This window comes from Haliaeetus albicilla, chromosome 10 (genome assembly GCF_947461875.1).
Source record: "Haliaeetus albicilla chromosome 10, bHalAlb1.1, whole genome shotgun sequence".
Taxonomy (NCBI): Eukaryota; Metazoa; Chordata; class Aves; order Accipitriformes; family Accipitridae; genus Haliaeetus; species Haliaeetus albicilla.
The window spans coordinates 37579982-37594150 of NC_091492.1; the positions used below are offsets into that span (position 1 = coordinate 37579982).

At 39.8% G+C, this 14169-nt stretch overlaps 1 protein-coding gene across 1 annotated transcript in view; it reads left to right on the plus strand.

Annotated features, from left to right (window-relative positions):
* PPIL2 (peptidylprolyl isomerase like 2) overlaps positions 1 to 14169 on the plus strand; it is a 74934-nt gene that overhangs the window by 54345 nt on the left and 6420 nt on the right. Inside the window, exons 15-16 of the mRNA XM_069795052.1 lie at positions 3539 to 3656; positions 6304 to 6360. Of these exons, the coding sequence (XP_069651153.1) occupies positions 3539 to 3656; positions 6304 to 6360 (175 nt within the window). The remainder of the gene's footprint in view (positions 1 to 3538; positions 3657 to 6303; positions 6361 to 14169) is intronic.

Consider the following 14169-nt stretch of genomic DNA (forward strand, 5'->3'; position numbering starts at 1 on the left):
GCTTTGCTTGTAGGCTGGTACATCAGCTTCAGGGTGAGGTTTTTGCATCATCCTGACTCCATATATAGTCAGCGGTAATTTGTGTGCTCTCAGAGGACAATTCGTGGAATATAAGGAGGAGCCTCCTCTCTTTATGGCATATATGGGGAGTGTAACAAGAGAGGGCTAGAGCTAGACAGTGCAACAGTCCCAGCTCCTCTGTCTGTCTGCATCCATTCTGCTTTTAGAAAATGAGAAAGATGGCACAGCCACACCTCCCAACTGTGTTGAGAATAAACACAGTAAAATCTGCTAGGTACTTCCAAATGCCTCCTAATTATTAGCAGTAGGTTTGGAGCCTGTGAGTTATTTTTCCAAGTTTAGAATGAGCTCTACCATAGAGAGCAAAATGTAAGGATCTAAAATCCCTGTTCCAGACCCCCCTGGCTGAGCATTGTGCTGTCATGGCAGTAGACTAACAAGCGATCTGTACTTAATCTTCAGAGAGAAGGTGATTCTGGTTTTCAGTAATTAAAAAAAATGTATACATTTAACTCACCATCTTCTGGCTTGCTCTGTCTGGTCCTGCTTCAAGCAGCTACTTGAAGCCTGGAATGATTCCAGGGGTTAGCAGGAGTTTGACAAACAGTATATTCAGTCTATTTTTAATTTAAAGAGAATACATTTGGGTGGTTTTTTTTCTTTTTTTTTCTAAAAGTATTCTTAAATTAAAAATCAGTGTTTTTTTTCTTTAAAAAAAAAAATGACAAAACCCCCCAAACTGTTCTTGTACTGCTGTCTTGCTGCCTTTGCAGCGTCTCCACCACCCCTTGCCAGTCCGTGCTGCCAGGCCTCCGCAGACACTTCAGCTATGTCCTTTATAGGACGTCTGGCCTTTCAGGCGAATGTTGCACAGGCCATTCTCTGTTCTTGCTGCAGCTCCCGGGCAGACAGAATTAGCCTTGGAAACAGCTGTATGGCAGACAGAGAGGGAGGCAGGGACTGGATGTCATGCTGTAACTATCTACTATTTCCAGAGAACTGGAATGAACTGAAGTTAGCCTTCGTACATATGAGATTATTCTGACCTGCAGTGTAAGATCTGAAATGAAATCATACAAAAATAAATATTCCAAAACCTAAAGACAATGGCTCATTGCTCCTGTCTGCAAGCTCTTGGGACTGGTTGCTTGTTGTGCCAGAAAGAGAGTCTTTCTGTCATTCACAGTTTTTCTCTTTCCTTTTGCATTATTTTTCTGACCAGCGAAGGCTTCAGGGTTGATTCCACCCTCCTTCAGCAGCTTGACAATGCTGTAATTCCAGCATCAGCTGAAAGCATGCGAAGGATCTAACGGTCTCAAGGGTTTGGCCACTTGCTGCTGTGTACTATCTCAATAGGATGTGTTCATGTTTGCATATCATCTGAAAATTTCTAGACAGCAAACAGTCCTCGAGGTTAGGACTCATAGCAAGTGCATCTGCTTTACAAATAATTAGGAGTTCCTTCAAGAGGTCCTTTTAAGCAAAATTATGTATTTCTCTAAGGGAGGTCCAAGTGAAGTTTTTTACTCCAGCCATGGCAGAGAACAGAAATGCAGGGCGTGAAGCAACGGCACTGCAGCGGCGTGGTGCTGCAGGCAGGCAGCCCGTCCCCGGTGCTGCCCTACCAGGCCAGATCGAAGCGGAAAGGTGAAAATTGTGAAAGGCAAAGAGGGAAAGAGAAGTAGTGCACAGAGCATAGTGCTGTTGATGGGCAGTGGGTCTGCTGGCTTTGCAGGTGTGTTTCTAGTTTCGGGCAGCACCTGTTGGCGTGGAGCCTTGCTGTATTCTGAGCATAACTTGTTTATTTACTAACCTACAAGAACTCTGTTTTTCTGAACAAGGCAGGTAACTAAGGCACTGCACAAGTAACCTGTCTTAGCAAATAGGAACACACAGGGAGATTCATTAGCGAAGAAAATTACTGGCTTCTGGTAAAACATTTTCTAATAGGTTGAACACTTTGGATTTGGCTAGAATAGCTGGGTTTTGGATCCATCTTCAAGACAGTAGAGCTGGCTGCAGCTGTACCATATCCCTTTCACCCACTACTGGAAGAGATTGGCATATGGGATCATAGGATCAAGCTGATGAAATTTAGCTCATCTTAAAATATTCAATAGCCAAAGATTGCTGAAGTAATCACTTCTCCTCTACTGATTACAGAAAATCCCTACAGGGTTTGTCCCCTTTTGCTGCCTCTTGTCAAACTGCAGAGCAGGCAACACTCAACTCTATTAATAGGTCTTTTGAACATGATTAATTGGGTTTTTATGTGGGTCAGTTTCTTCCAAAATTTCTCTCTTAGTTCCACTTGCACTTGCAGCCATCCACCTGTGATGCTTTGTTTTCGTGGTATCATCTGAAAGTCTTTTCTCATTTGATGCACTCTTCTGATTTTCTGCATAAGGTTTTCAGTAGGACATTGTTTTACTCCTCAATTTTATTTGCTGCTTGCCTGTGCAGCTGTATCATCAAATTGCTTTGCTGTATTAGATGTGCAAATAGCTGTTGAGCACTACAGATCCTTTACTGACCTCCTGCTTTGCAAGTGATACAGTTACTCCAGAGGATTCTTGAGGCAGTTCTGCAGATGGCCCAGTCTTGCTGCCTGTTTGGCTAGTTTTGTTTGGTTTATTTTTAATACTATCCTAAGGTGAAATATTTTTTTCATGGTTTGTCAAACAAGATTATGGATTTGACTGTAAAACTATGACTCATCTCAGTCTTCGTTTTTCTTATTAAGAATGATCCTGGAGGAAAAGTGCAAATGAAAATGTCAGATCTGTCATAAATAATGTAAAAATGACAGCCAGGAGGAGAGGTCTCCCAGACCCTCTTTCTATCCACAGACGCAGAAAAGAAATCAGTTTTGGAGGGCTGGGTCTGCAGCTTGTGCAAAGTTTTATCATCCTTTCGACTTCATTGCATTTAAGTGTTTACGTCATCCAGGTATCTAGTCCAAATACCTAATTTTTGCCTTTTATTTTGCAGGAATGTATGTTATCATTATTCATTGTTTAGCCAGGAATTAAGCATTTGAGCTTATAACTCCTATTCTTAGTTGATTCTATGAACATATTTTATCTCCCTGATACTTTATTTCCGAAAGCAATGCTATATCCAGAGTGCAATTAAACTAGTAATTCTTTGCTCTCTGTTTTGTCGGGAAGCCACTTTTAAAGATTTAATGTCTCAAAAAAGAAAAATTGCAGTGGACCAGCAGTAAAAAATGAAATCCTTGACAGTTCTTCAGCACACAATATATAAGGCTGTTGATAAACAGTCTAGTCTGTTGTAGTTGATAGTGTGGGGGCACAGAATTGTGTTGCCAGTTACAAACATCTGATTTCAAGGGCATGCTCAAATACTAGCCTGGTGACAGGGATGAGCTAAAAATGTTATACATATAGTGATCAGAAGTGCCAGAAACCTTGAATTTAACGTCAGTGCCTGTTATAAAATGTAGTGGGAAACAAATGAAAACAAACATTTCTTCTATCGTCTTTTCTCTTTTAAGGAGGAGAATCTTACTGGGGAAAACCTTTCAAAGATGAATTCAAGCCCAATTTGTCCCACACGGGACGTGGTGTTCTTAGCATGGCCAATTCTGGACCCAACACAAACAAATCGCAGTTGTAAGTAGTCACTTGCTTTTTGTGTTTTATTGTTTCCCTCTAGACATTGTGTCTTACTCTGTTAAGAAAACAAATGACATTTTACGAGCTACTCTTTAAAGTTCAGTCAAGTGAAATATTCCGTTGAGTGCTGCGTATTGAAATCAGGGTAGCTACAGCTGCTGTTACCCTACCTAAGAGCAAAGTGAAGCATGGCAAGAAGACCTGTAGGTTTATTATATCATCATTAATTTGTCTTTTCTGTCTTTATGATTTGAAGTTTTTGTTAATTTTTGTCAGTGTCCCCCCAGTGTTATCCCTGTAAGATCATTACACCTCTCCACTCTGTTTAAATTTAGTCCTGTATTGAACTTTTTGAAACGGCTTAATGAAATTAAACATATACTCTATGGAAATGTTGTTTCTTTTTACTCACCTGATTTTAAATAAAAGAGAACAGTGTTGAAATGTGTAGAACCTAGACATGGCAGAGTGCAGAATCTGGCATTCAGAATGACTTGTTTTTCAATGTACAAAAGCAAAATGAGGACTAACATGAAGAAAAAATGAATGAAGATGCAGGAAGAAAAATGAATGAAATTTAAAGATACTGATGTTGTAATAACCTTCTTTATGTGTAACATTAATACAGGTATTTGCCTGCAGTCTTTTGAAAATGTTCTATGTCACTTTGAGCCAACTATTTCTTGGTTGCTCTCTACCTACTGCAATAGAAAAAATTTGTACTTTCATTGTGAGCCCAGGAAAGACTCTGTGTGTGTGTGTGTGTGTGTGTACAGTACTGTGTGTTGGGAGTGGGGAGGGAGAGAGGGGGTTCTTGGTGTTGGTCTTCATGATGCTAAGTATTATTATGGCTTGTAAACTATGCAGTAGTGTAGTTAGCTTTAATTAAACTCAAGTGCTTGTCTCAGGGCCTTTAATAGGCTTACTGACATATTTAAGACTAAGCACATGTTGGGCAGTTTGCAGGATCGAGTTGCTGTAGAGCTTATTTTGGATTTGAATGTTATTGCCAGCACTCAGGTGCTAAATTAGTGGAGAGTAGAGGCTTTTTTTTTGGAAAAAAAAAAAAAAGGGTTTCGAAACAGACATTATAGAGGCAGTTCATGAGTGATGTACCATATTGAGTCACATCATCTGCTGCTGTAAATGTGATCATATGTTTCCCTAAAGTTTGCAAATGAAATATGAAATTCCTTTATATGTGAAGTCCTTGAGAGATTCCAGCTGCCCATATTTATAAAGCTTCCTAGGCACTGTTTAGGCACTTCTGGCAACTGTTGTGACCTTAGGAACTGGGCAAATAGCTCTCCCCATAGGTGATAGGCAATGCAGTGCAGAGTGAGCTGGGTCCCCTGTGTAAAGTGATGCTCAAATAATGCTCAGGACATCTCCTCTGGGATCATCCTGAGTTATGTTAATTCCATTGTCCTTAATTTTATTTTGACTGCAATGATGGATGAGAAGCTTTCTCCGTATATTTGCTACTGCTCAGATTTTTTTTATTACAATGCTACGTAACTGACCACTTCGTAATCTTAAGTATTGGATATGTGGGAATGAAGTGGTGGAAAGTACCCATGCACAAAGCTGAGTTGTAATGTTTGCCGTGTGTAGGAGTTTGCATTCTGCACAGCATCTCAAAACTTTCCTAGGGCAAGCTATGTCTTAATAGATTGTCTGGCAGATTGCAGCCCCTCGTATTTGCAATCATATAATTTCCTGAGGCAGTTGCTTATATGGAAAAGTGCTTTTGGAATGCTTATATATTTTTAGCTGTCTCTAATGTAGCGTAACAGATGGAGACAGGGAGGAGAGCCAGCACTGCATGTCCAGCCAAGATGGTCCATCGTGGTCTGCAGACCACAGTGTGGAAACCTCTGTCTCATATGCTTGTAGTCCAAGTCTTCTAAAGAAACATTAAGCTTTGGAGAAAAGTTTTAGTAGTAAAGGTTGCTTTGGATTTGGTATTTCAGTTCCCACGTTTAAGTTCAAAAAATACAACCCCCAAAATTAAGTCCAGTTAATTACAAATTAAAAATCCAAGTTTCACAGGTTTTAATTACTTTTAACACTTTGAAGTACTCTTCTGCCATGTTTGTATCTGAAGCACAAATTTGCTCTGTCCAGAGGAGAAATGGATCACCAACAGGCCAATTTAATGGAAGAGAAATGCAAAAAGTAAATATCCTAAAAGACAGAAGGTTACATTGGCAGAGACTGTTGTGTTATATAACTGTATATGCTGGATACAAGCTCCCAATCATGCACAAGAAATGTACTTCTCAAGCAGGATGCACGTCTCCCTGTCCTGCATGAGCTTCCCAGAGTCTGCATGGCCAAGGAGGCAGATGCTCAGATTAATTTTGGACTTTGTGCAAGTCACCGTGCTTGGAGTACTGTTTAGGGACGTTAGTAAGGTGTAAAAATGAGAAGGCAAAACTCCAGAAATCCAAGACAAAACCCACAAAACAGAGGAGTTAAAGGATGTTTGGCCAGCGGGCCTCCCAGAGAGGAGCCAGAGAGGGAGAGGGGCTTGTCTTCTCTCAGAGAGCTTTTGCATACACTTTCTGTTTTTAAGCATTACTGGCTGTTGTTGAGTGTCAATGAGATAATATGCTAACTGTTATGTCTTTATTCCTTCCAGCTTCATCACATTCCGCTCTTGTGCATATCTGGACAAGAAGCATACAGTTTTTGGAAGGTAAGTGAAGGATATTACGGGCAGCAGTACAGCAGACATGCTCTCCTGTGTGTCTGAAGCCTAAAGAGAAGAATCTAGTGACTGTTGCAGTTGGACTGGAGCAAAATCCTGGCTCACAATCCAGTTCTCCTGGTCATGAGTAGATGGCCAACATCACATCAGTGTCAGTCATCAGGCTCTGCCTTTTTTTCTCCTTCCATCACTGTAAGTTGCCTTACTTCCTTTCTGTGGGTGGCCCTCCAGGGAGTCATGAACAAAGTAATCATCATCCTGTAACCAACCATGTTAATATTTGTGCATGCTAATTTCTGGGACACAAGAGATTACCTCTTCAACACTGTTTTCATCCTCTTATGAGCTGTCAACCGGGAAATTAGTCATGACAGGGCTGCTCTTCATCATGCCATGGAACATAGAGCTTCTGCACAGGTTAGGTCTTTTGGCCCTTTTATTCTTTTTTATTCTGTTCTTCTTTTCTTTTATTCCTGACAGTTATCATCGGTATAAAATCTGTAAGTTTGTGTGCGCATGTGTGTGTACATACATACATGTTTATGTGTGTATATATAAAGATATTACCAATGCCAAGACAGCAAGCGAACTTCTTTATAAAGAAGTCTCTTCCAAAAGTCTTTTACAGTCAAGCCCTCACATGATAAAGATCAAGGTATTTATTACAGAAGATATTACAAAATCTTTATGCTACGGTTTGTTCTTTGCTTTCTCTGCTGCAGGTACATGGTATTTACCAAGTCTTGCATAGCTGTTCTGACAAATGCCTTGGTGCAAATGGCAGGAAGGGCAATTTTACTAGCCTGCTTCATTGGTAGCTCCTGAGGATTTTAGTCTTTTTTAAATGAAGATCTGTTTTTTATTCTTTTCATAGTTTCATCTGTTTGAAAGGCAACAATTGAAAATAAATGCATGTGCTGTTTACTTTGATTGGATGTCATACAATTGTGCTGTACAATGAAAGTGATATATTTAATCCATCTTTTCCGCCTGTGAGTTCTTGAGGCAGAAACTGGCTTCATTTTAAACAATTATTTTAGTGCCGTTAGTTCCAGTACTGATTCTGCAATAATTGCACCCTTTGAAATATATTTCTTTTTCCTTTCTCAGGTTTGTCCTAGAAAAATTTAAAAGTTCCCTTGTCATTTGGTGAAAGCAGATAAATAAAGTAAATTCTAATACTGAAAGCTGAGAGCAAGTATATTCTTGGAGGAGTTACATTACCCATATCTTAAGACTGTTTCACTTAAGCTGCAATTTGAGTCTTCCTTGCAAAAATCCCGTTAAATCCCATACAGTAATACTGTTAACCTGAGCTTGCCACCTCATCAAATAGTATTTGGGTTAGGATAGCTCAGCTGAAAATGTGACTGTTCTTCAGTTCTGGATGCAACCTGGCTGCAGTGAGCATCCTGTATAGTCCTCTAGTGTCTTTACTGTGTTTCCCCAGTGTGTTCCAGTTTTACCATAATTCACCAGGAATTTAGAGGGTAGCTGAGCTTATTGCAGTGGAGGGAGTGTGCTCCCAAAAGCCTTCAGGCCCTGTGTAATATCTCAAGTACCTTATGAGCAAAATAGCTCAAATGATGTTTTACAGTGTGCCTTGCCCTTTAGAGAGGAATTATTTCAGTCCAAGTAAATCTGGTTAAGTGTATATAGCAGAGATTTATAGCAGTTTTAGCAAAGACTGTCTTAATTTTTGAATTGTTCCTGCTACTACAGAAATCTGAACTTAGTTGCCAGAGTAAAGAAGTGGTGCTGCTTTCTCAGCACTGCAAATATTCTTAGCTGAAATACAAAGGAAAAACTTTATTAAAAATGTTGGTTTAGAATCATATTTGGCTCCCTGCATGAAAACTGTGTGACATCTTCATATGAACACAGAGCAGGTGAATTTTACTCTGGACTCTCTTGCGTTTAAATGAAGATTAATTCAAAGAATGTAAAAAATGAAGATGCTGGGATAAATGCCTTCCAGTTACTCTATATTAATCTACAAATTGAATACCTGAATAATTGACTTAACCTACAAGTTTAATATAAAAGGCTGATGTGTGCAGCTCTTAAGATCTATATTCTCTCATCAAAATCCTTCAGCTGGTTTTACCTGCATTTGTTTTTAAAAGCCATAAAAGCCAAAAGATTCCAGACGTTGTATCTCTAGTGAAACTCCAGCTTCAGTTTGATATTTTAGATCCTGGGTGTTTCCAGGATTTGGTGACTGTATCTGATCTCAAACTGTATAGCACAATAATATCTGGGAAGCATATCTAGTAATAATATCTAGGTTTAAGAATAGAATGAACCGATTAAATCAGAATTCTTTGTTTCCATGAATGGTAAACTGGATTGTCTTAATTGGATGCTTACTGGCCTGTTGTGACTCATATAGATTTGAGGATTACTTATTTCAGTTAATATAAAAACCTAACTACTCCGATCTCAGCTGTACCCTCAGCTTTCTGTGTGGCTCTGGTTCATGTTAGTGAGTGTCACATATGTATCTTTGAGAGCAGAATTTGACCTGCTTGTAATTTGTATAGAACTTTTCAGCAGGCTTTCTATACTTGGAGAACGAAAAAGAGTGAAAGAGCAATCATTCCCCACCCCTTTCTTTATTTTTGGTCCTGTGTGGGATGGAACATTGAAAAGTTCCTTCTCTGGAGCTGCATCTTATTCATGTCCTCACTGGTTTGAAACACAGTTTTTGCATAGTAGCAGCTATTAATGTTTGATGTTTGGCTGCTAAGTATGTTTGGAAAACACACCAGCTGCAGGCAGTGGGACTGTGAAGAACTGGCATGTGTCTGGCTTGGTGCACTGGAATTGTCAAGTCTCAGGAGAAGGCTGCAGCTGGAGGACAGGGAAGGCATCTTGTCATGATTGTGCTGCCCACCACGGCAATAATGAGGATGGATGTTACTGAAAATAAAGGAGATAATTTGGCATGGATGGGGAGCAAAAACAAAGGCAGAGAGTGAGAGAAGGATGCCTTCCCTTGGAGGTGTGTTGCAGGCTGCATGGATTTCCTGCTCCAGCAGAGCTGCCTAGATTAAATTAGTAATTACCATTTCTAGTAATTACCATTTCTCCAGACTTAGAGAATGCTGTAATTAATGTGAAAACTAACTGGTGGCTTTTGTTGGCTTCTAGCTTGCTGGTAAGATGTTTAATTTAGAAAAATAATGTAAACCAACCAACACGCATTTGGTCTGCACGGAGTGGATGAGAAGCATTTACAGGGCACTGCTGCATGGGGAAGGTCCAGTCTGCTGCTGTTGTGGGCTGTGTGCCTGGGGACTCCCTCTTACCCACGCTAAAACTGGGAGTTCAACTGTTGTGTGAGCTGCATGAACTACAGGGATGTTACAGCCAAAACACCAGTATAGGTTTACATTTCCTGTCTGGTGCAGTGTATGAAATTTAGATGCAAGCACATCCCATCCATGTTGTTATTATATTTTCTATTACTCCAGTGGTTCACAGCTCCTGTGGATCGGAGACCTGGTACTTTTGCTTTTTATAAGCAGAAATAGAAACATAATCTCTGTCCCAGAGAGCTGTGTAAGTAGAAAAGAGACTGCATATAGATACAGGAAATTTGCGACAGTGACCCGTTTCAGCCTACCTTTCACCGACAGTTTGCACTTTCTTCAGAACCAAGGAAAAAGAAAGCCCCAGGAAAAAATTAAATGGCTTTGTGGATGTTTTTGGGGAGCCTGTTCTGAAGCTAAAGGGACACGTGAAAAAATGCATGTTTAAAATGATAGTAGAAGGTGATCGAGCCATGCTGATCAACAGGAGAGAAATGCTGTCTTGGAATTTTGGGTGAGATTTAGGACAAGCAGAGCATGGTGGGTTTGAAAGTGGGGGCAGGTTGCAGGTATGTGATGTGATAAAAATAAGGGCAATAGAGGGAGCAGAGAGAAAACTGTTGTGGTCAGAGTGGCAAAGCTGGAAATGATCTGTGCAGCAGTTCTGTGTGTTTATTAGAGCATCACTTGTATTTGTCAAGAACTGAGAAAAAGATGTGGCAACTGAGACAGGAGATGAGTATATGGAGGACAGTTTTCCCCTTTGTATGTGGCTGTGCGTATCTGCTTATGCAGATAACTTTTAACTGTCTCTCAAGGTTTCTGCTGCTCATTCTTCAATTCTCTTGTTCCTGGAAATAATGAACAAGGTGTTTTGGTAAACCTCAGAGCTGGTCAAATTGGAGGCACCGGTCAGTAGCTGACATGCACTCAGCTTAGTCTTCTCTTTTCTTCCCTCCTCCCCTTGCCAGATGCTTTTGTGGAAGAAAGTTTTCTTTCCTTGGAAAAGTATCATGCTGTATTAAGTATTCCTTAACCTGTTTAATGCTTTCTACTGCAATTCTGTAGAATGGGGCAATGAAGGTAACTCTTGTCCTCTAAAGTAATTAGCTACATAAAACAACTACCAGGTGTTATTCAGTTACCCAGGTACAGTTAAATAACGCACAGTGTCTGTTTCCACTTGCAGCATTTTCTGTATGATTTGAATCAGTGAACCCCAGTGGCTTCTAAGCTGGGAAACTCATGTTCTTGTTGCTCTTCTGCTTTAGTACATCTGAAGAACAGAATTGTGTGATAGCAGAAGAGCTGATTCTGTTGTTGAATCTGTGTAGGGAGCCTGACCTAATTTTGCACTGCAGAATCTGCTCCCCAGACACCAGGATAGGAGTGAAGAGCAAGGTGGGAAAATAAACCAGGCCGCCCTGTGGAAGCCATGGCTGTGGTATCCTGTAGCACATGAGGACTGGGCTGTCAGAGCTGCACGAGGGCTGCTATCATTTCCAAAACAGTTGTGTGATCTCTGAAGAGGAACCTGTGCCAGAGCAGAGAAGTCCTTACATGCCAGGTTCATCTGTTGAGTCTAGTTTCAAAATGCTTTTTTCCAAGTTGTTTTATTTTTTCAGCACCCTTCATTACTGCGTCTTGCCTGCTAGATTAAGCCCTTATGAGAGATTGAGATGTTTCGACTATGTCCTTGTTGCAAGTTCAAATTGCTTGCTCCTTTTCAGATGGGGTGTATACATAGAAAACATTCTGTTCTGAGTGTACGTGTTTGTGCATGTATATATTGTTCTCTGTGTGTGTGTATATAAATGTATGTACTCCTTTTTATAAAAATAACCTTGAGGGCAGAATGTGTTTACAAAACAACAAGTTTCTTTCTGGTTTCTGTTTCTAGTTTAAAGCATTTTTTTAAAAAAGTCCAGACATTGTTCTTGTATCATCTACTGACCAGGAAACTTATCGTCTTGGACCGCTGCCATCCCCAGCATTACATAAGGCTTAATTCCTCTAATTCTTCTAAACAAAAATATGAGAAATAGGAAGTCCATGTGTGAATATCTGTGAGACTGCTAGGGAGCTGCAGTTTTCTTTGGGAGCAGCACTAACTAATGTACAACAAGACTTTCATTGACATATCGCAAAAGGATAGAGCTTGCTCCAGATATTTCACTTACACTTCATGCAAAGACATTGGCAGTGGTTATGAAGCAAGGTTACTAGTTTGCATAAAGGAGCCTTAACAGGAAGTAAGATTTTGAATAACATCTCTAAATTTGAAATGCAAAGATTTCCAGTGCTAACTTAGCTTAGTTTTCAAGAAAACAGAATTGCACGAGTAAGGGCACATTTTTGTTTTCATTACTATGCTAACAGAAAAAACCCTAAATGTACCTACCTTGTCGTCCATGCTTAAATGTAATGCAACATTTATCAAGCTCCTCTAAAAATACAACAAGCTGTCTCAGGAATGCTGAGCTAAATATATAGTTGAGATCATCATTTCTCTGTTCAATGTCTACTGGAAGTACACAGCAAACCCTTGGTTTCACTGGTTGGTCTAATGTAAATGGTGTCTTGAAAGTATCATCCTCTCCACTGTAGGATGTCAGCTGAACATCTGTTTAAAACTCACTTGGTCAATTTAGGACAAAGCATGCGTGGCACCTTATAAAAGGAATAGAGCCAGAAACAGTGGTTAAACTTGTTTCTGCCCTTCTGCCTTCCCTTCCCTGCTGTGCTCCCAACTTAGCACAAGTGAGATTGCATGAGAAAGGCTAACTTGTATGCTCTGTCACTGTGTAATGTATTTAGCACACGTAAAGAGTTTAAAGGGGTATTAGTCTGAACTTCCAGAGTTTGCATTTTGGTTTAATGAAAATGATGTACAGAGTTCCTTATGCCGAGACTCATATTTATTCATAGAACAGATTTTATCTCTTTTTGTTCAAAGTTAGTGAATATTAGAATAATATTAGGTAGTAGCGCTTTCTTTAGAGGGGTTTTTTTTAATGCTTTAATGTACTGATCTGATGGTCTTTTCTACATATAACTTGTATGGGCTTTTTTCTTGGCAACATGTATTTGAGCTTTTCTTCTTACACCCAGAATATGTGTTGTGGGCCAGGCAAAGAATTCCCAAAACTACTCTGGCGTGTTGGTTTCCTCATTCAGTGAGGAGCAATTGCTGTAATGGATGCCAGTGCATGGGCTAAGACACATTGTATCTCATCAAACTGATTTTAGTGCTGCAATGTAACATTGTGAGATTTGATGATAACAGCATGTAATGTTTCGAGAGCCTGCATGTACATCGTTTCTCTACTTAGACAAATCAGTGGAAAGTTTGCAAAATCCTTTATGGTTTGAGACCTTAAGTTGGAATATTCCATTTTTTAGCATCTAGCCATGACTGCCCTGATTAGTGTGTAGTTCAGTTTTTACTGGCTGGGTGATGTTTGCAATCGGATCTTGTCCTTTTTGGATTTTAATTTTTACTGATGAAGCACCAGCCTCAGCTGTGCCTGATCCTTGACAAAGCTTCCAAGTGCTCCCTGAACAAAAGTGACTAGTAAATTATTTCCAGTTCCTCTGGTCAGATCTCTCTTCTCTGAGCTGCTGCTGGTTTGTATTCAAATTCTTTTTTATTTTTTATTGGTATTATGGCAGTGTCTAAAGACATAAACCTCTATTGAGGGCTTACTGTGCTGACACTGTAATATGCATAGAGATACTCTCTGTGCAAAATGTTAGAGATGCAGGGGTGTAAAAGAAAGCAATTTTCCATTTTAGAGACAAGAAGCTAGGAAGAAAAGAGAATTACATGCTCTGCAGGCATAACAACTTTGTCATCTTCCCCCTTAGCCCTTTATAATCATGTCAAAATAGACTATTTGGGTCATTTACTGATGACCTGTGAATACCGTGTCTATCACAGCCTTTTAAAATGTACAAGTGACAAAGTATTCCCAATGAAGTTTAATTAGCATAGAAACTGAAGATTCGTGAGCATCGCCAAAATGCATTAGGGCTAATATTGTAGGAGGTCTAGCTATGGGCTAAGGGATTACTCAGTTGAGATTGCCAGTGCATAGCTGATCTGGCTATTTCAAATTATCAGAACCTAATTAAATGAAAACATACGAGCAGATAATGAGTGGAGCTGTTGGCTAGAAAATCCTCCAATATTAAATCAGAAGTTTCCTTTAGGGGTAATTAAAATACAGTGAATATATCTTAGGCTGTGTGTTAATCATCAGTATTATAAGTGAATCTGATACTGGCCTGGAGGAGGATTTTAAAATTGAGTTTTTCTTATGAACTTTCCAAAGTTCATGCAGGGTCTTCAAGCCCTCTGCAGCTTTCCCCAGTGTGATACTTCCAGTTGCAAATGAATGAGGCTGTTCTAGCCTGCGTACGTGTTTTTCATTTGTTCTTAAAAGTCACAGCCTGATTACAGAATATCATCAGGCCCTTGGGC